At 40.6% G+C, this 25,730-nt stretch overlaps 1 protein-coding gene across 2 annotated transcripts in view; it reads right to left on the reverse strand.

Annotated features, from left to right (window-relative positions):
* CACNA2D3 (calcium voltage-gated channel auxiliary subunit alpha2delta 3) overlaps positions 1–25,730 on the reverse strand; it is an 871,068-nt gene that overhangs the window by 150,350 nt on the left and 694,988 nt on the right. For both annotated transcript variants that reach the window (XM_081524872.1, XM_081524871.1), the window contains 6 exons: positions 25,334–25,379; positions 25,078–25,175; positions 22,239–22,332; positions 19,253–19,348; positions 15,584–15,705; positions 12,756–12,836 (listed from right to left, as the gene is read on the reverse strand). In XM_081524872.1, the coding sequence (XP_081380998.1) occupies positions 12,756–12,836; positions 15,584–15,705; positions 19,253–19,348; positions 22,239–22,332; positions 25,078–25,175; positions 25,334–25,379 (537 nt within the window). The remainder of the gene's footprint in view (positions 1–12,755; positions 12,837–15,583; positions 15,706–19,252; positions 19,349–22,238; positions 22,333–25,077; positions 25,176–25,333; positions 25,380–25,730) is intronic.

Consider the following 25,730-nt stretch of genomic DNA (forward strand, 5'->3'; position numbering starts at 1 on the left):
AAAATTACCGTGGATTTTAAGATCAAAAAGAGATCTCAGGGAAAGCTGGCTTCTGCGATCAGCTCCATCCCAAGCCTAGTGCCCCCTTTCTGCTCTCTTCATGCACTACTTCAGTGTGAGACCAAGCATCCAGTCTAAGGATGGAGGGGTTACTCTCCAGGTAGGAAAAAATCTTCCCTGGACCAGGAGTTCCTGGCCAAGAAAGCAATATGAGAAAGGAAATCGAGGAGATCTTTTTATACACTGTCCTCATTTCACCAAATGTTTCGAGAGTTCGTGCTACGTACCATGCATGGTGAGAGGTATTCTCATGAACATTCATGTAATCTTGGCAACCAACCCGTGAGATACTTGAACAGATATTACATAAGTTGGAAGCTACTGAGACCAACATCGCGTACCTCTTTCACTGCTGTAATTTTTTTTTTTGATTGATTGATTTATTCATTTTCACTGCTGTGATTTAAGACATCCAGTGCACTGCACTCTGCCGGAGGTCTGGTGACTATGCACGTCGACCCCATCACCTTGCCCACAGCGATTACATGACAGAGCTTCCAATCCATCGTAGAAAACCCTGAATGTGGCTAGAGTCCTCACTCCTTGACACCCATGTCCTATTAGACTTCTAAGCACAGATGATAACTTGGGCAAATAGATTCCTGCTTTATGAGACATCTTTAAGGAAAATTATTAAAATGATGCCTTCTTATATTCAGATGTCTATCTTTTGCCTACAGTCACCACAAAGAAAAGTTGGCGATGAAAATAATTACTTACCCTAAAATGTCAACAAGTCTCTCAGCACAGAAAAATATAAATCAAATTGTTTAGATTAACAAACGCAGACTTATCATTCGTTAATAGGAGAAATGAAATGTTTTCTCTGTAAAAAACTTGCAGATGAAAGACTCAATTTGCAGGGTATTCTGTGAGAACCGCAAATTATCTTTCACAACCACTACAGCTCATGAGGGGTAATTTGCAAACGCCTCATAGATTATTTTCAGCTGTTTATTGCTGCTGTCATATTTATAGATTCTCCTATAAAATGCCCTTCCATCATAGAGCCTTACTGAAGGAATACTGTGAATAAATATCACGTTTATTGTTGATTGTTCTGAGAAAATTTTGTAAAATATAGTTTCTTCATTATATTTAGTGGAACAGTATCACTATTTTTGCTTTGCCAGAGGTCACAAACTCACAATAGCAGGGCCCAAAATTGTGAGGCATATAATGAGGGTGTAGGAGGAATCTCTGTCACAGAGATTGTAGAGAAAGAAGACATAGTGTCAAATCTATACCTGGAAAGCTTTTAAAATTAAGGCAAATATCCCTGACCCTGCAGGAACAATCTTGTGCTTCAGATGATAAAACACCCATGAACAATGGATGTTTCATTTTTTTTCTTACAAAAATGGAAGACTGAAAAGTGAATCACAGGATTTCCTCCTGAGGGCTCTGAAATCTCATTATTCAAGTTAACAAAGTTACTCCAGAAATTAGACACTCTTGTCTTAGATCCAAAATATCAAAGGAAGCAGATCAATTTCTAAAATAATCTATCTGCAGCATCGATTATCATAATTATACAACTAACTGTTAGAAATCTGTCACTTTCTATTGCAGATCAGGAAATAACTATTTTCACTTGGGTCAAACCCACCAGTGTATCCAATGCTAATGCTATTAGACAGAAATCTACCAGCAAATGATATTCCAACCCCACATGGTGTCACTGGGTGTGGCTTATACACAACTTCAGGGAACTACCCTGTTTTCCCTTATGATGAAAATTATTTATTTATGCTCAAATTTTAATAAGGTCTCAAAGAAACCTCCCTCCCGTTGGGAGAGGCAAGTTTGCAATCCCTCACTTTCCTTTCAGATTCTTGACTGGAGTATCCACATCTACTTTTCACTCTAATGACACTGAGTATTCATTTGGATGGATGGGATGTTACCCAGTTTCAAAGGCTCACCAATAAGAGAAGAAAAAGAACCAGAGGACTGAGAATTGGGAAGGTCCTTTGAGAGTGGTTAGTCTAGGTGTGGCAAATTTCAGAATAGCTGTGACCAGCTTCCCTACCTGCTTCAGACATTACTAACAGGTCTCAGCAAACTTTATCTATTGACCGCAGTCAAAGCCACAGAATCCTTTTAAATATCTTTTCTAAGTACCTACTCCTGATCAACTGGAGTTGACTTATGAGTCTTAACCTATCTGCTACCCTGATATGGCTTCATATTCTTATTTTACAAATAGGAAATAGAAGAATGGAAAAAGAAAGGAATTTTCCCAAAGTCACACAGAAAATTAATTGCAGATCTGATAAATGCAGTTACAGGAGCAAAGGGTTTAGCATGTATAATACAACCCAACCTTTGCCATTATTCATTCATTCTGCTGCTGCTGCTGCTGCTGCTGCTGCGTCATTTCAGTCGTGTCCAATTCTGTGCAACCCCATAGATGACAGCCCACCAGGCTCCACCGTCCCTGGGATTCTCCAGGCAAGAACAGTGGAGTGGGTTGCCATTTCCTTCTCCAATGCGTAAAAGTGAAAAGTGAAAGTGAAGTCGCTTAGTCGTGTCTGACTCTTAGCGACCCCATGGACTGCAGCCTACCAGGCTCCTCCATCCATGGGATTTTCCAGGCAAGAGTACCGGAGTGGGGTGCCATTGCCTTCTCCATCATTCATTCTGGTGAACCACAATATAAGAACTACAGCATTATTATATTAATTATTTGGATAAGAACAATAATAGCACTGCCATCAACTTTTATTAAGCACCAGGTTGTGTGCCAGTTGTTTTTAGTGTAATATTTTCATTTTTCTCTAAGTCTCAAATTAAGCAAAACATGAGAGCATTTTACTGCCATATGACAGATGAAGATAATCTATTGGGTTTGGGTAACTTTTTCAGGGTCATGTCATTAATGATTAGTGGAGAAGGAATCTGAATGAATGATGCATGGGTTTCCTCTGGTTACTTCTCATGCTTCTATTTACTTTTGATTATATTCAGTATTATCCATAATAAACACTTTTTAAAAATGACTCCTAACTCTTTGGACTGAATAATCAGATAACTACAATAACTTAAGCTTGGAGTCAATTGCATTTGATGGGCTTTTGGGAATGGGATTTTTTTGATGGGAGAGGCAGAAACACTAATCAGACAAGGGAGAGTCAAGGGAAAGAGGTCTGGCTTAGGAATCATCACCTCATGAATGGTGTTAAAAGCCTTGCGAGTGGACAGGAGCCCTGGGCCCTCCAACATGCATAATCAAGAAATGAACAAAATCAGCAAAGGAGACCTAGAGGGTAGGCAGTGAGGTAGGTGAAGAACCAAATAAAGAGATTTGCAAGGAGAATGTGGTCAACATGGTCAAGCGCTGCTGATAGACCAAGAGAAAAGAACATCTGAAGCTCAATTTTGGATTTGGTAATGTAGGAGCTATAAATAACCTTGATGAGAAATGATTCACTATGGATGAAACCCGGTTGGAGTGGGTTCCAGAAAGCATGAAAGAAAGAAAGTGAGAAGAGCACAGAAAAATAAGAAATAACACAAAATAATATAATAACAGAAATAATTTTGGCTTAAAAGAACCTTACTATATCAGCAAAAACTTGGAAACTGGTCGAAGAAGGCTAATGAAGTACAAGCATATAAAATGCTCATGCACTGTGTTTTCATTCTCAACTTTCTTTTTATGTTTTAAGACAATTGTACACTCTAGTCTGCCTAAGCCTGGTCACATATAATTTGGCCTTGAAGTAGGAATGACATTCAGACACTGGTCTTGACCTCATGCAGATCTTTTCTCCCAGAATAGAATGTGGGAGTTCTTGGTGAGTGCAAACTGTGGGAGGCCATGGGAATAAAGAGCCTTTGATCAGCACTGTCCCTTTCCCACTACAGATTGGCAAAAGCATTTTCCATGAGCAAGAGTCCACAGACTGACTGTCAAAGCGTTTATGCTAGAGCCTCCAATCATGTCCTCTCTTCCCAGAGAGGGGAAATGCATGTCAGCTCATTTATCCTCTTTAGTCCTTCACTTAGCCTGAGTCGTATATATACTAGTTTTAACCAAGATCAAAATCCCATTAAGGTCACTAGGAGATTTGCCTGGATAAAAGCAGCTAAATAAATCCCCAAATCTCTCATGAGTCGTGTTGGGTGGGGGGAAATCACAAAAACTGTTTTCCACCAAAGCAGGTGAGGGCATTTCCAATGTTCTACCAAGCATTATACTGATTACACTGTTCAGAGGCTTATAAACTAAAGTGAAGATTAAGCAAATCACTGTCTTGACTGACAGTGAGAGCATATATTTTTAGAAAGCTCAGGACCTTTGATTGGGATATCTCTGTAACTACATATACAGAAACACTAGGCACAATGATGGATACCTTCTGATACAGGAAGTTCTGTCTTCAAATCTACTTACACATCTCTGATTTAAATATTTTCTTCATTTTTATAAGATAAAAATATAGCAAAATAAGTGAGTGAACAAATTAGCATTTTTGGTGTTTTTTTTTTTTTTTAAACAGACCATGACATATTTTTATCTAAAGCAGGAGTTGGCAAATGGTTTCTCTAAAGAGTCAGAAAGTAAATATTTTTGGCTTTTTAGTCCATATGGTCTTTACCCAACTACTCAGCTCTGCCATTTGCACAAGAAGTTGTCCACAGAAAATATGGACAGGGATGTATTTCAATAAAATATTATTTATAAAAATAAGTGGTAGGTATCTGACAAGGTACTTGCATCCAGTATATATAAAGAACTTAATTCTCAACAATAAAAAGACAAATAACCTAATTTAAATACAGGCAAAAGATATGAGCAGACATCTCCCCAATGAAGATAAGCAAGGAGCTGGCATGTACACAAGAAGATGCTCGGTGTAGTTAGTTATTAGGGAAATGCAAATCACTTCATTCCCACTAGGATAGCTAAACTGAAAAAGACAAATAGCAAGCATTCATAAGTATGAGGAAAAACTAGAAGCCACACACAATACTGGTGGGATTGTAAAAAGCTGCTGCTGCTTTGGAAAACAGCTTGTCAGTTCTTCAAAATATCAAATCTAGAATTACCTTATGACCCAACAATTCTATTCCAATTTCTACCCAGGAGAAATTATAACATGTTATCTGAACAAAACTGTGTACATAAATGTTCATATCAACATTGGTAATAATAGTTGAAAAGTGAGAACAACCCAGAAGTATCCATTAACTGATAAATGGATAAACGTTATACATACACACAATGGGATATCATTTGATAGTTTAAAATGCCAAGGTATTGATCCTTGCTACAACATGAACCTTGAAAACACTAAGTTCAGTGAAAGAGTGAATCACAAAAGGCCGTATGTTGTATGATTCCATTTATCTGCAATGTCCAGAGTAAGTGAATCCATACAGACAGAAAGGAGATTAGTGGATTTGCTGGGGCTGGAGTAGGGAGTGGGATATAAAGAATGAGGAGGGTGTGTGGGTATGGGAGAATATAAAATCGTTCTAAAGTTAGACTGTGGTGACAGTTGTACAACCTAAAAAAATATCAAAACCCAAAAAACTGTAGACTTGAGATGGTGAATTTTATAGTAAATGAAATATACCTCAATAAAATTCTTAAAAAAAAAAGGTAGCATCCTAAATTTCGTTCTATGATTCTATGGATTACAGTTTGCCAATCTCTGTTCTGAGGAAAAAAAAGGTAGCATCCTAAATTTCGTTCTATGATTCTATGGATTACAGTTTGCCAATCTCTGTTCTGAGGAATAGGTACAAGAAAGTGTGACTTTCAAAATTTTACTATGAAACATTTAAAGATACTATAATGATATCCCCTATGCAAGTTTTCACAGGGAACAGCACATGACAAAAAGCACTGGCTAATGAGCGTGGTCAGTGTAACATATATCATTCTTAACAACAGCAGTAATAATTTACCAGCTAACCATTATCGAACAGTCAGCTATAAGTATTCACCAAGCACTTTCTTTATATAAATTATTTTTCTCAAAAGGAACTAGAGGGGTCCCCTCAAAGCTAGGCTGAATCTGGGTGCAAGAAATAGCCCATTACTGGTTAATTATTTTCCTTTTCTATGATGATGAAACAAATCTCTAGTTTTAAAAACTAGGCTGCTAGAAATCCAACCAAAGCACCAATCAACCTCGTTTTACAAATGTCAAAATTCAATTCCAGAGCAAGAAGGGGGAAATGGCCCCGTGCTCACTACTAAATCCTTGGCTTACATTGGCTTTAATGTCCAAATCCCACCATGACCTCAGAAAGCAGAGTCCTGCCAAAACAGAACTCAAAAACTGGGTATAAGGATCCATAACTCCAAAATTCTGCTGCTGATTTTGGGGTGGAGAATGTGTTGGGGCTTTTGGTAAGGTTTATAAAATGACAGTGGCTCATGGGAGTGAGTGTCCTGGAAAGTGAGCGCAGGGGATTCAGTTTCTCAAAACTCTGCTATTTTTATTCCTAGAGCAGTGATCCTCAGTGTGCCTGTCACTGTCTACTGTGGTATGCAGAGCAGCTGTTCTATGTGGCCAACTCTAACTCAGACTCTCTTGCAGACTTGAAATAAAGCATAGTTGGTAGCTACATCACTAATCCATTTCTCTGAAGTTTGTTATTGTCATTCCTACCAGCTTAGACCCCCTTTTGCCCCTGCAGTGCATTTGTAAGTCAACTTGAAAAAAATTAATGCCAAATATATAAAAAGCCCCATCTCATAGCTGACATTTAGACCACAACTTATCTTGGGTTCCTCCCTTCTCCCTGGGGCATCTGCCCATCAGTCATGCTTTCAGAGCCTAGTAAATACCACCCAAACCTGAGAGACTCATTTGTGTCTCAGAGAAACCATCGAGATACAACATGTGTGAGGGATCTCACTCAAGATTCCTGGAGAAGTTTGTTCCCTCTGCTGGAACGTTCTTCCCACAGATCTTTGCATAATGGCTGTATCTCATCATTCCAATCTCTGATCAGGTCACCTCCTCAGGGAGGCCTTCTCTGAGTCCCCATCCTCCCCCAGTCTGGAGAAGCACTGCCCCTGCCACATACAAGTAGGAACATGACCATTCTTCCCTGCCTTTGGTACTCCCAACCACACTTCATTTTTCATAGAGCATCAACCATGGCCGGAAATTCCCTCTCCTCCTCCTCCCTCCCGCCCTTCTTCCTTTCTTCCTCCCATTCCTGCAACACTTGTCTGCTGTCTGTACCTCCCTCACAAGTGGAGGCTCTCCTCCACCGGCAGCAGTTTGGTCGGAATGATTCTTCACTGGGCAGCTGCCACCCCAGCCTCAGGGCAGGAGAGCCAACAGTGCCCTCTCACTGCATCAAACATCATCCCCCAACTCACTCCACAATGTCCTCCGGGGTGCTTGTTCTCAGTTGTATCCCCGGCAACAGGAAAATGGTAGGTGCTAGATATATATATATATACACTCGTTGAATTATTCAATTAAAAAATGAAGATATGAAATAAGATCTTTTTGTAAATAAGTCTACAAGGGAAAACACTGAATTTGAAAGCACCAAGAGTTGAAGTTTTCCTGTCAGTGTAACCCAGCATTTCTCCACCTCACCTCTGCTGACATTTTGGACCATATGACCCTGTGTTGTTGTGGGTTGTCCAGTGTGATGTTGGATGGTCTGGAGTATCCCTGACCTCTACCCACTGGATGCAGGACCCCTCCTAACAAGTCACGACAACCAAAAATATTTCCAGATGTTGTCAAATGTCTCCTGGGGGTCAAAACTGTCCTTGATTGAGAACAACTAGTGTGATCACTAAATATTAACTTCTGCTACAATAAAACATTCCCTTTGCTCACCTAGAAACTAGAAGTTTATCCATGGAGACTTGACACATAATTTCTAAATACTAGTTAACTCATATATATCACATATATGAAATCCCACCAAAGAAATGTTGATGAGCTGAATATTTGCCTATAACATTTTGGCACCATTATTTACCCAACTGTAAGGAAAGCTGTATATTAAATAGTACACTCAGTTTAAATAACATGTACTTGACAATAGCTAATGGTCAATGATGTTCAGCAATCTCTCTCTTAATCAACTGGTTAAAATGAGATCTTCTGTCCTAACATCAAGCATCCCCCTTCATTATACAGCCCAGAATTATGAAAATGAGACCGCTTAACCTACATTTTCCAATTTTCCCCATGAATGGATCTAACATGCTCTGTGTTCCTTGCAAAGGAATAGACTGTGAGATCAGAGTCTCCCAAATTTTACTAGAAATCTTTAAATTTTACACGTAAGACAGGTGATTTAAGGTATGCAAATCATACATATCTCAATAAACCTGTTAAAATATTCACTTCTGTAACCAATGCTTTTCTTTCTGTTGCTGAACAGATTAGCTACCCTAAGCATCAGGTTAGATGCTTGGACCTCAGAAAAAATATCTGCTAAGGCAGAGACAACTACTGTGTTAACAACAGTTGCCATCAAAATGGGACACTAAATAGTTTTTCTATTCCTTAAAATATCCATATTTGTCTGTATCACTTTACTATGGTGTGGACTGGAATTTTAGCTGCTGAGTGCCTCTCTCAGAGTTTTGGTCAAGTACTGTGTTTCTACTGTTTGGTCAGTAAACTTTGCAAGCATGTGGGCCTATAAGTGTTAGCCACTCAGTTGTGTTCGACTCTTTGCAAGCCCATGAACTGTAGCCTGCCAGACTCTTCTGTCCATGGAATTTCCAGGCAAGAACACTGGAGTGGGTAGTAGAGAGAACAAGTAAAAATGAACCCCACCTTTCTCAAGTTACTTAGTCAATATTCTTGACACATTTACCCTATCAATTCTTACCTCGGCACTGGGAAAAAGAATATAATTGGGATGGCCCTTGCCTCTGGAGAGAAATTATTTAGGAAATGAAATTAGAATACCTTAGAAGAGATTTTAGATTTTGATATGTTAAAGTTTACATTTTAAAGAAAAAAATTCAGAATTTATTATCTACTACTTTCAAAATTCAGAAATATGAGCTTATCAAAAATTGAGATTAAGTATTTTATATTTGTCAGAGGGAGAGTCTAGAAGCATAGGGAAGTCATAAAACACTCCAAGGAGGGAAAGAAGTTCCCTGCCTCCTTGTATCTTCCAATTTTTCTCAGTTCCTCCCCTCTATGTATTTATTTTCTTCTCTAGGTCCTCTCCACCCCAGCATGATGGAAATAGTGCCTATGACTCTTGGCTTGCTGGGTCTGGTCTCTTCATTGAGAGTGTAGTGTAGAATTAACACCATGATCTAGGTAACTTACAGAACTCAAGTCATAACAACTAAGTAAGGGCAAAACGGCTTTCTGTAAGTTCAATCCAATGTATAGAATCCTTACTGCGTGTCTACTATACTGCAGGGACTACACTGGGTTATGCTGTGAGGGACAGAAGATGAAAAGTAGAAAGTCTTTGACCTCTAGGAGTTTCTAAATGACTGTTCAGCTTTTCATTTCACTTATCCTGTGCAGATATGGCTTTAAAAATAGTTCCTATTTTAAAGGTCTCGGGTGGTGGTCGCAGGGGGGCGAGGGGAGGATAGGGAGTAAGGGGAGAGACTGTCAATCACAGGGTCTGGTTATTATTCATTTCTATCTAGAGTGCTGGCAAAAGAAAGAGGTCAGGAAATATTTATTGAATAAATGAATGAATGCAGAAGTATATTGTCAACTTGAAGATAAAAATAGGCCACCTCAAATCCTGGTAATTTTTACTTCTTGATATTGATATTTCTTAAATTTATTTCCTCATTTTATCCCCAAAACAACCCAGAGTAAGGTGAGGGAGATAGTAATCCCAACCCTATTTTAGATAGAACTTCAGGGACCCAAGACCACACATTTAGCAAGTTATAGAGTGAGTGACAAAACTATGTGGACCTTACAATCCCAGGTTTGCATTTCCAATAACAACAGAAAAATGGATTACGGGCCTGACACACAGCAGGTTCTAGCACTCCAGAGAGACTTGGTGGGCCAAAGAGAAAGTCCTACCATTTCTTCCTGTGCAGTGGGAAAGCAATTAAGAAAATTTAGCATGCTAGTGGCAGCTGGAGAGTTGGCAAGTTCCTCAAGGAAAGGACTGTAAGCAATGTCATAGGCCAAGAAGATGGATGGGGCCCATTTATGCGCTGAGGTTGACGTATAAATGGAACCCGGCCCAGTTTGACTGCCCTTTCTTCAAAGATGTCATTGACAGATGAGTATCCAAATGTTTTTGTTTGAAAAAGAAAACAAAAAAAGAGAGAAAGAAGAGAATAACACACACACACACACACACACACACATAAAACTAAAATAAGAAACTTTCTATTGCAAACAGACACATGTAGTCAATGAACATGAGAACACCAGATCAGATCTGGGAGCACTGCAGGCTTTTCAAAGTAGTCCTTGATAATAAACTGCAAAGTTGCACACCTTTCCTTTCAGATAAATTTCAATTCAACACAAGGATTTCATTGAAATACCAAATTACTGCCAGTTGGCTGTATCCCATGCGCTGTTGGAGGCACAGTGGTCGCGGGACAAGCCTGCTCACATATTCATCTTCATCTGCCAAAACAAGGTTTCTTCCCCAATTAAAATGGGCTTTTTAATTTTAAAGCAGTAAACAATGTCTACTTAATTTGTAGAGAATACACACAAGAAAGTTGCCGAACCTAATCATCCAGTGACATGATGGGTGAGTCAGAGCCAATGAAATGTGGGGAAGTGATGAGGAGGCCTTTCTGCTTTTGGAGACATAAAGGTTCTTTTGAGGTCATTGCCTTCATGGTGCTGCATCCATGTCAGCCTTCAAGATCAAATATGAGCAATTCTGTTTTATCTTATGTCTACTCAATATACTTTAAAAAAAGAAGATTAACAATCACCAGATTTGAAAGATTATGACTAAATACAGTTCCCTGGATAGCCTTGTTTTTTGTTTTGCTCTGTAATTACCTCCTGAAAATGGGCACCGGTTGGCAAACATTGAATTGTAGTAATCAGGAGGATGTCTCTTCCACCCACTTAGGGTGGGCCAACCATGTCTCATGACTTGCCTGTGGTCTCTGGCAAACTGTATAATTCAACAGTAGACAAGCACCATTTGGGAAAGTCACGGTCTTCTCCAGACTGGATACACAGTGCCCAGGCTGAGTCCACATTTCGTCCATACTCAGCCAAATAGACATTTATGAAATGTAAGTCATTTGGAAACATTTGAACATGGTTTGTAAACTTGGGACAGATGTGGCTGGGATGGGCACAGTGATCTTAGAGCCAAAACAGAGCATCCTTCATGATGACTTTATGAGAAATTCAAGGAAAAGGTTTTAGAAAGAAATTTCAAACAGACAATTTGGTTCAGACCATGTCGTTATCAGCTGGTGCATGTGGCCTCAACTCCAGAGAGATAACGTGCCTCCAGAACTAGCTGGCTGGGTCAGGCTGGAGATGAGTAAGGCTGACCTTCAAACAAAAATAAATCTTGCTGAGTTAAATGATCCTGTCTCCTACTTTCCTCAAGGAACATGAGGCACTAAGAACAAAATGTGACGACAGCAGCCCTGAATTTTCACAGTCTTTATCTTCTGGCTGATTAGTTATAGGTCTGCCTAGTTGAAGATGAGCTACTGGTCAGATATATATGACTGTCTTCCTTGCCATACCCAATTATCCAGGAATAACCAGGGCAATGGTCACCAAAGGTTTCAGTCCTGCTAATATTTAATACAATTATGATGTATAGGCTATGTCAGAAAATAAAGCCAAAGAACAACCACTTCGAACATGTCTGATCCATTTCAATTCCATTCCACAGTGTGTGGAGTCACAGAAATAGAGGTTCAAAATCATCCTGTGGTACAACTTACCAAAAACAAAATGACTCCCTTTGGTAAATCTAGCCAATTATCAGGATGATACTTGGACAGTCTTACCCACTCCATTAACCAAAGGCTCCAACAATTATTTATCAGAAACAGATAAGGTGCTAGACACACTCTTAGGCTCCATTTTCTCAGCATCTGTCCCCAAAGGAGGGTTTATGGCAGTTTCTGGCCCTATAGGCAAAATATCACCAATGAAAGCCTCCAGTCAGTCAAAAAAATCTACTGACACTCTTAAGAGTGAGAGAGATGGGAAAAGCCAGATACAGGGTTTCTTTGACAATTCAAAACTCAATCATGAAATGGCTTTTCCCCTGGTCCCAAACCCAGCACCTGCAGATACATCTAACTCTAATCCTCCAGGGGGATTAGGGTGATGAAAATCTCAGGTTCCCCAGAGAAGGGCACATTTCAGCTTGTGTTTGCCAAAAACAAACCCACAATTTCCTTGCAGGCCCCCTGTTATCCCAATGACATAGAAGTGGGAGATCTGAAGCTTACTTTAAATTGGCATGGCACCTACTGTCAAGAAATGATCTTCTGCACATACCAACAATTTCCTACTGGCTCAGAGTCTATGGATAAAAGTCCCGGGAAATAGTTCTGCTTTCACGTCAAATTCAACCAGCTGTCAGAACCTTGGGTTGGAGGAGATGATGCCAAGCTGAAGAGAATATAGTTTTTAATGTTTTTTTTAACCTTTCAAAGCCAACTTTCTGATGCATGGAAGTAGCTGACGAATGATGAATGGACATCATGCTCATTTTATATTCATTGATTGAAATACATCATTTACCTGCCACCACGGGAGATTTCCGTTCATCCAAGAGCTGGATGGAGGTACTTGCTGTCACCACATTGCTTTTGTTGACTGTTCCTATAAGAAAAAAAAGATTAGTCACCAATTCTGCACCAGTTCTCACTTCCAAGAACTCAGAGAGGATCTGCCCTGTTAGGCCGGAAGTGTGGGGTAGGCAGTCCTCTCAGCTTAAGAAATCAATGCACCAAGTTATGACACCCGCACTGGGGAACATCTAACCACTTCACATCAAAATTATTAATCAACACAGAGGGACCACATTTTAAAAAATTTGTGGTTACTACTATCAGTGTTTACTGTGTCAGTTATCATATTTACATTTCCTTTCTAAACATAGCCATAGAGGGCTGCTTGAGATAAAGTACTGAAACTATTTTACAGTGAGTTGAGAAATTTAGCTGTGATTTGTTGGTTAAAACTTTACTGAGATATAAAATTCTAATTTCAAGCCAAGTTTTTCTGAGCAAAACTATTCTAAATAGGGATAGAGCTAGAATGAAATCTTTACCCCAAGCTCTTATTATTGTGTTAGTATAAAGAGATTTTTAATTACTAGTGATGGTTCTAATACTCATGCATTAAAAGGCACTGAACACAAATTCCTAATGCCCATAGTTAATAACTGTTACTCCAGTGGCTGCCTTATAAAAGGTTCAATGAATGTGAGTTGAATGCAATTCAATTGAATTTAGAAGCAGGGAGAAACCAGATCTGAATTGAAATACACTTATGACCAAAACAATTAAGAATTTTCTGGCCTGAGTTTAAGCCGTAATAAAAACCAGCTTCTTTCCCAGTGTGTACAGGTATTCAACACACAGGAGAAAAACCGAGAGAGCTCCTCCATAGCACTTGTGTGTGGTGATTTTTAACATTTTCTCCAAATCTAAAGGGGCCACAAAATCTCCCAAGATATTATGTCATCCATAACTTTACCATGAATAAGGTAAATTTCTTTTTATTATGTGATTTCATTCAAAGTTCAGTGAAAACCCCACTTGCCAAAAACCAATTAGACAACAACATTAATTAATCAGAATTCTTTTCCAGACATAATTCTTTGTAGGAAAATGGTGAATAACAACAAAGCAAACTGAACCGAGGAGTCACAAGCACAAGCACACACACACACACACACACACACACACACACACACACACACACGCAGCACTTCTGGGAGACGTTCTCATTACTCACAACTCCTCCTCCCTGTCCAGATTTGGGAAAATCCCCTTCTGGATAACTTAATGGCTCCAATCCAGATCTAGAAAGCTAAGTTTTATTTTTTTTTACTTCAGAAGACTACAAAGAAAGTTACCATGGAACTACATGATAAAAGAAGACATTATTATTGATAGCTTTGCAGAATTAGAAAGTCCACTGTTTCCTAGTTGATATTTTCAGCAATAAAATGTGATACAGATAAACATAAAGAAATTCTTAGTACCTGGAAATTTACATTTGCGAACACATACATATGCGTGGGTGTGAGTTAACACAGGCCTGTCAGCAAAGGAATATAGATAGACTCCAAGAATCTTGCTTCTTAAAGGAATTTAACTGATAATCTCCTCTAAAATCCCACCTAGGGAGGGAATTTCTACAATAACACTTGGTCTTTTTTTGAATATCTTCATTAATGAGGGACCCTCTTCCAAATGAGTTCATTCAACTAATTATTAGACAACTCTTATCAACATGTCTTCCAAAATTTTTGAAAACTTTATTTTTAAAGATGTTTCATTTATGGAAATAAGTGCCAAAACTCAGGGAGGAGCTCTGACACTAAAGCATTAGAGAGTCCCCATTAGGGGTGACTTGGGAATGCTTGTAAGAGATTAATATAGAAGCCTCTAATATAAAACATAAGCATATACCGAACTGTTCAGAGCAATCCAAGTGTCTAGTACTATGTCTTATTCATCTCTGAAGCTTTTACAATGCACAATACAGAGCCTTACACAGAATGAGCACTAAAAATATCAGACGCATGAAATCGAGACGGTAGGATGCCAGTGATCACCAACTCAATGGACATGAGTTTGGGAAAGCTCCGAGAGATGGTGAAGGAGAGGGAAGCCTTGCATGCTGCAGTCCATGGGGTCGCAAAGAGTCGGACATGACTGAGCGACTGAACAAGGAGACAAGAAAAAGCCAAGGACAACTAAAAAGCCTTTCCAGTTTCTCTTGCTTCTGAAACTGGTTGAAATAAGGTAATGTTCAGTTCTCCTTTGGAGAGAGGAGACCTTAGCATTTTTTTAATAATATCGTAAAACCTAAAGACTAGAAGAATCATCGGCTACATGCCTCTCACTGGTCACTGCAGCTCCCTGTCAGGAGAGCACAAGGCTACACAAAATCTTAGTCATTACTCTTGTGTGTTGAGTTAAATCAGCTCTGATGAGGAATTGTGGGTCTCCAGAGTGATGTGACTTGCTGAAAGTTCTGGCAAGAGATGTTATAGCTGTGTGAATTTTCTCTAAGTAGGACCATGACCACATTTTAGATTAAAAAAAAAAAATCTACTGAGAAGTTTGTATACAAATTCTATATAGCACAAAATAACAGTCCTGCTTCCTGGCATGTGTTTTGCAAAGTCTGGTCAAGTAAAAATTTCCTTGCACTTGCAGTAGCAACACTTACGGAGCTGGTCACTGGTTCAGGGATAGGCCAACATTCAGCACTGCCTCTCCTGGCTGACTTTGGCTCCCCTTAGCCTCCAGGATGCTCCCTCATACTCTGCATGCAATGCTCAGGCCAGCAGGAGCAAAGGGACAGAGCCAGCCTCCAACAAGGGCACCCACCTGTGCTGAATGGGATTGAATAGACAAAGCTCCCTGGAATCTGCTCGGCAGCTCTTCGGTACCAGAGAGGGAAATGGTCTGCATTAAAGATGTTCTCCTTGTCTCCTGCTTTCAGGAAGTCCCTTGAAATAGAACAGAATAAGAGTGTGGCACCACTGAACAAGGAAAAGCCAGACAGAAGTACATCCCAACAACTTTTGGTGGGTAAAAACAGTGTTGCTTTTAGAACCCTGACCTGATTTTTCTCAGTACAGAGAAGACCTGTGTAACATGCACCCCAGATTACTCAGAAATATCTTGTATAACCCTGCAGTCAGACTCCCAGTGGGTGAAATGATTTTTCCTAGTATACCTAGTGAAATAATAGTCTTAGCATCTGAAGCAGGCAAATAAAGTCTCCAGAAATCCTATCAGAAGACCAAAGGGTCAGAAAGCTTTGTCTTGCCTTAAAATCCAGAGACATAGATACATTCCCTTGAGAGGATCAACATCTTAAACAGATCTCACTCTTCTTAGAAAAAATGTAAAGAAGGTAAAGCGGATCCATGTGAGGATCTTTGCTGCTGCTTCTTTCCTTCCCTCCCTCTGTATTGTGTGTTAGTTGCTTGGTCGTGTCCAACTCTGCAACCCCATGAACTGTAGCCTGTGAGGCTCATCTGTCCACAGGATTTCCCAGGCAAGAATACTGGAGTGGGTTGCCATTTCCTTCTCCAGGGGATCTTCCCAACCCAGGGATTGAACCTGGGTCTCCTGCATTGCAGGCAGATTCTTTACCACCTGAGCCACAGGGAAGCCCTTCCCTCTCTATTCTCCAGCAAACAGGACTGTACCTACTTCTGGATATGAGGGGCTGCTGTGGTGTTGGGTGAGACTGGTCTAAGTTTTAGGCAGAGCTGAATGATCTTGAGCGAGTTACTTGGGTTAGTTACTGAGTCTCTTAGCCCCATTTATTCATCTACAAAGTGGGAATAATAATATTATACTTACTGTGCTACTATCAGAATTATATAATACCATGTGTGAAAGGGCTATGTAAGCTGAAAGTGGCTCACACAAATATGCGGGCAATCTTAAAGCTCAAGAGTTTCTTTCATTTTCTGTGGTTTAAAAGAAAGTTGTGAAATGGTCATCTCTAAGACTCAGGACTGACTCAGAACTTAGGGGAGAGCAGTATCCATACTGTGGAGGTTGACATCACTGGTTACTACATGTGTACTACATGTGATCCAAAAGGCCACACTGAAAGCACAGACTATATGGCTAATATTGGGAATGATAGCAGGTTACAGTGGCCATGAGCTATAATAGATACACTTCCAAAATCAGGTGGATAGGAGATAGAACTTCAGTGTAGGAGCCTGATGGCACTACAGGTTAGCTCTAGCACGGGGACTTGCTAATTATCCAAACTTATTCCCAATACTTTGAACTTTCTTTAACAAAAACACAGAAATTTTAAACTCTTTCTAGCCCTGGCTAATAGTGTATCCAAATGGGGGGGTATCAACAAATACCATTTGATTGGAAGGGGTAGGCAGATATAAGACCCTAAGACAATGCAAGCCAAGGTGCCTCTATATGAATCAATGATAGGTGTTTCTTGAAGACAGAAGGATTATCATTTCATCTGTCCAGATATCCAATGATCATTAATCCATTTTTCAGACCCAATGAGTGAGGTGAGCCAGGTATATATCCCAGCAGTCTTGAGTGCGGTCCTGTCATCTTTCAAATCCACCACAATCACCTGAATATGAGATTATCAAGGTGTTAGGTTATGTTGTTGTTAGTGCTTTCATGTCTGTCTGTTTATTTGAATCTCAAAACACATAACAGATTTTCTTTCTGAGGATTAGAAAGTCTACTCCTGTGTCTTCCTTCACCTCTCTGGATCCTAAAATGAGAAGAGGATGTGCATCCTGACACTTCTAGTCCTTCCGAGGAACTTGCCTTCTGTTAAAGTATTTGTCTCAGGGTACAGGGGCTTTCCTGGTGGTTCAGTGGTAAAGAATCTTCCTGCAATGCAGGAGACATGGTTTCAATCCCTGGCTTGGGAAGATCCCCTGGAGAAGGAAATGGTAACCCACTCCAATATTCTTGCATGGGAAATTCCATGGACAGAGGAGCCTGGTGGGCTGCAGTCTACGGGATCGCAGAGTCAGACACGACTTAGTGACTGAGCATGCAAGCATGCATGCATGCATGCACAGGGGTAGAGACAACTTGAAAAGAATCAAGTCATGACTACAGTCAACTTTACAGATGACAAACTTGAGGAGTTGAGAAAGAAAGAGCCTTCACATGGGAATTAAAAGCCAGTCCACAAAACAACCAAAAATCTATGGATCTGCCACTTACAGACATGGTTTTATAAGAAGACATGGTTGGTGTCCAGGACTCATCTAAGAGACACAAGAGCACACCTAAACTGGACTTAATGGTACACGGGGCTCCTGACAGGCCAACCCCTCTCAAATTATTGGACACCCAGTGCCTCCATTATTCTCATTGTCCCTGAAGGTCAGGATTTGTGAGGCTCCATGGTAACCTCTGGAATCACAAATACACACTTGGCAAACTCTGAACCTCAGACTCCACTCATCCCTGGCCTAATAATGTCTGTTACTTCAGAGAAAAGAAACTGAGAAAATTTATTAATATGCTCAGGAAGGACTTCCCAGGCTCATACCAGCTCTGGTCAAACACCAATTCAAAGAGTTAAGACCCTGGGGCTCTCTGAAGATACAGGGGTTGAACAGTGTTGGTTTAAATGGCATCTGGGCACTGAAGTTGGTGACACTCAGCCCACTGTCCATCTGGTCTCTTTAGAACATGGAAACACTGTCAAACCGAGGGCTACCAGAATGCCAAGTTCTGGCTGTGGGGCTCTACAGGCCCTCAGGCTCTGAGCTGAGGCACAGGGGTTTACTAAAACATGCACACACACACCAGAATTGAAACACTGCTTCTTAGACAAGCAGACATTCCTCAGCAGAGCTGCAAGACGGCTGAAAGCCCTCTGGTCATCTGCCAGGAGTTGAGTGAGTCCTCCCTCTGGATGCTCCTCCAGTAGTCACACTATCTCTAGAGTCCTTAAGTGACCCACCAGGGTGGGAGAGGACTTCAGGACAGTGGACAGATGCCAACAAGTGTGAAGAACAGAGTTGCGGAAAGGTCAACAATGGGCAGGTGAACACACACACATTTTACATTTACATTTAAAGTTGCTCAGTTGTGTCTGACTCTTTGAGATCCCATACAGTCCATGGAATTCTCCAGGCCAGAATACTGGAGTGTGTAGCCTTTCCCTTCTTCAGGGGATCTTCCCAACCCAGGGATCGAACCTAGGTCTCCCGCATTTCAAGCGATTCTTTACTAGCTAAGCCATAAGGGAAGCCCAAGAATACTGGAGTGGGTAGTCTATCCCTTCTCCAGGGGATCTTCCTGACCCAGGAATCAAACCGGGGTCTCCTGCATTGCAGGCAGATTCTTTACCAACTGAGCTATCAGGGAAGCCAAACACACACACACTGTGGTCCCCAAAGGAGAACAGAGAGGAAAAATGTCAACAGGCCTGAGGTGGCCTGAGTTTTGTTTCTACCACCGCTGGAATCAATGAATGATATAAACGCCCCTTTCATTATCCTGCTTCAGGAGCTCCCTACTTACTGATTGGTGAGCTGCTCTGCCCCAACAAACAGGTTGATTCTTGAGAGGCCTGTGCGAGTGCCAAGGAAGGCTACCTCCACGCCCTTGTCCGAATTCCTAAAACAGAGCAGCGCAAGTCAGGGGGATTCTGCCAGACAGTCAGCAGATAACGGCTTCTGCATTTTAAAACTCATGGAATGTTGTATGAAATAATAGCACTGAAGCCTGAAATTTTGGTAGAAATTACAGAAACATACACACACACATGTACACACAGGATGCAGACTCTGATCCCTTACAAAGGTTTTCGTGGTAATTCTTGCCAGAAAAACTATGAAGTCCATGACCTAGTTTGGTAGGCATAAGAAAATGCACCCTGAATGATAAATAAACACACCTTTATCTCAAGGTTCTGGGTGCAAGCTCAGAAAGAGCAGGCCAACTTTGAGGGGAGGAAAGAAAGCCTTAGAGCTAGCTTTCTGCACTGATGCTACCAAGTCCACTCTTGGTCCTGAGATCGTTAGTGAAATCTGCCATTAGCAAAAACCAGCAACTGAGCCATTGATTCAAGTCTGTAGTATCCCACATCCTGAAAATGTTCAGGACTTGAATTCTTCACCATTTAGGGGGCACCAACATGGAAGTTTTACCCTCACCATCAACCCCAGAAGGATCAGTAATGAAATGACTTCTGTAAATAGTCCTACAGGAGGCCACGCGTAGGAACTCTAAGGAAGGCGTTAGCAAAGAAAACTCATTTGAAGATTCACTGAAGATTTTTTTCAACAGTCAAGGTAAATTTTATGTTTGAACATGTTCTTCAGGGTATTCTCAGTGCATACTTCTTCAAAACAAAGCAAATGGTCTTTTGCCTCAAATACACAATTTTATTCTACCAAAAAAGTATGAAGAGAATACTGATTCTTGAGTTTGCTTCCCTGCCCTAGATGCCAGTAGCAATTTGATTCAAAGCTTTCTCCATGTCATCTTCAACATATGATCACTTAGCTACTTGATCTCTGATGGTTGTCAAAGTGGTCAATACTACTTTTAAGTATTTAAGGGATGAATAACAACCAACACTATGTATTAGTTTCTGCTCATAGCCTACACCAAATAGGAAAGCCAGGCTGCCCAATCAGTAACAGATGTGGACTACAAAGCAAGCTACCATTTTGGAAATCTTTAGCATCTGTTAGGGGTGAATCAGCAATCTTTGCACAGGATTTTAAGTTTCATGAGAACCTAAAAGAAATATTTCCACTAGAGAATGCAATCACAGAAAAGGCTCTGACTCTTTCCAAATCTCCCAGGGAATAAGATTTATGCAGGTAAGCAGTCTAAGGATACCCCCCAAATATAATGAGAGTAGTTAGTTATAACTTTTGGACTCCAGATTCATGTATTAAACTACCTACCTTACATTTTTTCTCAGGAGTCATTTTAACCTTAAATTGTCTAGAAAAGAATTCTGTCCATGTCCAGTCTCAAACTTGCTCTTGCTTCCTTGTCTCCTGACCAAGGAAATAGCATGACTATCTACACAGGTATTCATGTCATAAACCTGAGAATGACTTTTGACAGCTCAGCCTCCCTCCCCTCACACCGTGAACTCATCACCAAGTCCTGGGGGTCTTACTTTCAAAGCATGCCTCTAGTGCATCCCTTCTCTCTGTGCCCACAGCCACTGCCTTGGTCCAAGTGACAAATCTCTTGAACTGCTACTATTTTTTTTTTTTTTTTACCCTCATTACACTCTATTATCTACATATCAGCAGAAGGATTTTTTTTTTAATGCTAACCTGATCATCTGCTTCTTAAAATCTTAAAATGTCCTTAAAATTCTTCAGGAATTTTCCAATAAAGTCCGAAATCTTTAACCCGATTCCCAATGTTCTAAACCATCAGGCCCCAATGAACCCTTGTCTCCTGACATCTTCCAGCCTACCCTCTACATTTGAGCTCTGCTGGCCTTCTTTAAATTCCTCAACTGTCCAAACAGCCTCTTACCTCAGGGTCTTGCACATGCTGTTCCATTTCTCTGGAATTTTCCTACGGCACACCTGAACTAGTTCCTTGTCACAAAAGCCTTTCCTTTCTTCTGTCTCCACTCTAGGTCTTATTACAGTCTACATGTCTAATTTTTCCTTCATAATTATCACAATTCTTAATCACACTATATATCACAGGCACCACAATGATAAGGACTATGTTTTATTATTTCCATTTCACCAATATCTGGCCCAGTGCTTGTCCATAACAGACATGCAATCGATATTTGATAAATGAATGAATGAAAATGAGAACAGAGTGAATGACAGACCTAATACAGGAGAAGAGACAAAAGGGAAGATAAAAGAAGGAAAGGAGCGGATAAAGAATAAAAAAGGAGAGAGAACTGAATAATATATGACATGAAGGTAAAGGACAAAAGGAACTTTAAAAAAATTTTTAATCATTAACAGCTTACTTAAAGTAGTAAAATAATAGTAATAATAATAATAAGCTACTGAAGCACTTCTCACCCTAGTCTTTTGACAACTTTCTTTGGTTGCCCTCCTTCCCCTCCATCTTCCACTTGAGAAATAAAACTGCAGGGTTATATCTGACACCCTAATGAAATAGAGCTCTCACTTTCCTGTCCTCCTCACAGCCTAGCCTGGCCCAGATCCCAGGTTCCATCCAGACTGTGAAGGAGAGGGAGCCATGCAGGGCAGGAAGCAAAATGCTCCTTCTGCCCCCCTCTCTCTCGGAAGTGTCACCCTACCTCAGCAGACCAAATTTCATGTAATGTTAAAATTCAAACAAATTATATGTCAAACCCAGGAGCTTGCCATCCAAGTCAGAGCTGCTAATCTGCTCTAGCTCTTGTGGTTTGGAGCTTTGGGGAAAATTAAAGAACTTTAACACCAGCCTCCTAAGCAGCTTTAGTTCTTTAAACCATAACCATATTTCGGACGGCTTGTGGGGAACTAGCCATGAAAAGGGGACACGTGCAACCACTTACTCAGATTTGTTGAGGGCAAGGCTGGTCCAATAGGCTTCAATGGGAGCACTCACCACAGCATCAAAAAGGACTTCCTGTATCAATTCTTTATCACCTGTTGGGAGGGACAGACTTGAAAAGATGGCTTTGGCTGGACCCCAAACTACAGCGTGAGAGGCTGTACAGGCTCATTTTGCAGTATCTGCAGGCTACTATCTCCTATGGTGTGTTGCTGTGTTAACTGCCCACCAGGTGAAAATATGAAACAGCTCTGACACCTGATACACCATAAGACAAGGGCCCCCAAAGCATCTGGATGAGACGATAGTAAATTGAGAGTGCGGGATGTCTCACACTTCAAGTTTCTGCTTTCCCTCCCCATTGAGTAGTTGATGCCATAGACCAGCAAGCCAACTCTGGGACTTGGAGATTTGGAGACTGGAAGGCAGCACTCCTCAGAAAGTTTGCTCTTTTCATCCCGATTTTTGCCCTCTATCAAAATTTGCAATTCTTCAGGGCCCTGATCTTGATTATCGTAAGGAAGAGGGATATGATAGCTAATCATTTCTGGGACTCTTATTTTGTGACTTCTTCCATCTAAGCTTTTATTTATTTATTTATTTTCATCCTAAAGTGGGACATCCATCCTTATCCAGATGAATTCTTGATAGAGCTCTGTGGAAGAGGATGAGAAATCAGGAGCATATCATGAGTCTAGCAGAGGCATCCTACAACCCTCCAGCTTTATCACCTACAGTAGGCCAGTCCTCACTGTGGCTGGTGGCCAAGAAGATGGTGCAACTTTGCTGTAAAAGCAAAACCTGGAAACAACTCATCATGAAATAGACAATGAATAAATTGAGACATAGTTACATAGTAGAATATCACATAGTAATTCAAGTAAATGCATCAGAGCTAAATGATCAACACAAATCTCAAAAATATTATGTATGATGAGTGAAACACAGGTTGTAGGATAATATATATTATACAATATATATAAATTTTAGTATACTGTTTACAATAGCCAGGACATGGAAGCAACCTAGATGTCCATCAGCAGACGAATGGATAAGGAAGCTGTGGTACATATACACAATGGAATATTACTCAGCCATTAAAAAAATACATTTGAATCGGTTCTACTGAGATGGATGAAACTGGAGCCCATTATACAGAGTGAAGTAAGCCAGAAAGAAAAACAACAATACAGTATACTAATGCATATATATGGAATTTGAAAGATGGTAACGATAAACCTATATGCGAGACAGAATAAGAGACACAGATGCATAGAACAATCTTATGGACTCTGAGGGAGAAGGTGAGGGTGGGACGTTCTGGGAGAATAGCATTGAAACATGTATATTATCATATGTGAAGCAGAACACCATTCCATGTTCGATGCATGAGACAAAGGCTCAGGGCTGGGGCAATGGGATGACCCAGAGGGATGGGATGGGGAGGGAGGTGGGTGGGGGGTCCAGGAAGGGGAACACATGTAAACCCATGGCTGATTCATGTCAATGTATGGCAGAAACTACTACAATATTGTAAAGTAATTAGCCCCCAACTAAAATAAATAAATTTATAAAAAAAAAAAAATTTAGTATACAAAGTAATGAACATAATGGCATATAATGGATATGGACACATAGGTATATATGTACATATTTGGTATATATATATATATACACACACACACATATATATATGTATATATATACATATATAGTACACAATGCATGGGAATGATGAATAAATACAGAGTGGTAATTCTATCTGAGAGGGAAATGGGACCACACAGGGGGCACTTGGGGTCTTCAACATTATCTTTGATGTTTCATTCCTTAAAAAGAACCTGCAGCAAATATGGCAAAAAGTTTAAAATTTGACAAAGCTGGATGGTAAATGTTAAGTACTTCTTTATATTAGTGTTCCACTTTTTTTTCTTAAATACATCACTCAAAAAGGCAAATAAAACGAAAAATTGAGTTCACATGACATCCATCTGATCCTTTCTCTACTAGAGCATATCCGAAAAGTAAATCCATTTCATGAAGATGTGGTTTCGATGTGGATAATCTTACACCTCTCATAGGGCTGTTAGGTTTTTCTGTAAGATAACACATGCAAAGAACTTCTCATATCACTAATAAGTGGTATCTGCTAGGGGTAGGGATGAGGGCCATGCTCATTTCTGGTGAATCCCTTGTGCCCAAACTTTAGCTACTGGAACTAATCAGCATAAACCTGTGTTTGTCCAGGGGACTGTTCTTGCACTTGGTGAGCATCAGGCCTGCTGCTGCTCTCTCCTTGTCCTACTCCTTCTACCCCTGCACCAGCTACTGGCCATTTCTGATTCACTGAGCTCCCTTAGAGGGCACTTGGTAGGAGGAGGGGCAGCAGAATGTACGCTGCAAGAGGCAACATGTCACAGTGGCAGTCCCACTCTGGACAGAAATCAGGAGACCTAGAGTATGGCCTTGGATGAGCTAAGTCTTATTTTCAGCCCTTGGGTCTCATTTGCAAAATAAGAGAGCAGCTGTTGACAGTCTCCTCCCAACTGTATAATTTTCATCCTACTCAGGTGCTTGACTAAATGGTTTGGTATTAGGACACATCCGATGTGAAGGGTTAAATTGGGATTGGGGATTTGCATGACTCTTGGCAACTCACATTCTTTCTCCTGTTCCTACAGGAGGCAGCCATTTGGCTGGATTTCTTGTGACTGATCACCTTTGCCAAAGCAAAGCTTCCCTTGAAAACTGAGAGGAAGTACAGTTTTGAGTTCATCCACACCCCCCTCCACTACCCAACCACCACAGGCACAAACATGTGCATTTGAAAGCACACTCACATTGGAGCAGAGGTTCTTTGCCTTTGAGGTAGAGTTTAATAGCTTCTAGCTGAGACAGATGACGGTGCTCTGGGTGTAGGTCAGTGTTGCAGTAGGACCTAGGAATGTGACATGGCCCAAAACAAGAATGTGTACATATTTATAGCATCACTTTCCTTTGCCTTTGAATCAGGAGAACTGGGCAAGGGAGTACAGGCAACTTGAAATCAAAGAGGACAATAAATACCAATGCTGAGAAGGACTGTTTCATTCTTACCATTCATCTGCCAAGGACACATCAGGGTGTTCTAAGTCATGCAGGCCTGGAGGTCAAGAAGAAGGGCATCATGAATGTGTATCATCTGTGTGGGGCACTGACTCCCCACATTCTTTTCTATGCTTCAAATGTTCTAGGGTTAAGGCCATGGGGAGAGGGGGTTAAGAGTAGACATCAATCCCAAAGACATCTGCCTGGGAAAAGGGACTCTGCACATAGGAAACATTTTTGTCTCAGGCAGAACCTTTCCCCAACTTCCACCTCATTCAGCCACTACTGCAACTTTCCCGGACAGAGTCTCCCAGAAAAGACTTAACTCCTTGAAGATAAATGATGCATCAGTGAGTCCTGGGAAAGAAGCTTAGTACGACAGTGGAGACACCAACTTTGGGGGCCC

This window comes from Giraffa tippelskirchi, chromosome 9, assembly GCF_054371585.1.
Source record: "Giraffa tippelskirchi isolate mGirTip1 chromosome 9, T2T-mGirTip1v1.2.pri, whole genome shotgun sequence".
Classification (NCBI taxonomy): domain Eukaryota; kingdom Metazoa; phylum Chordata; class Mammalia; order Artiodactyla; family Giraffidae; genus Giraffa; species Giraffa tippelskirchi.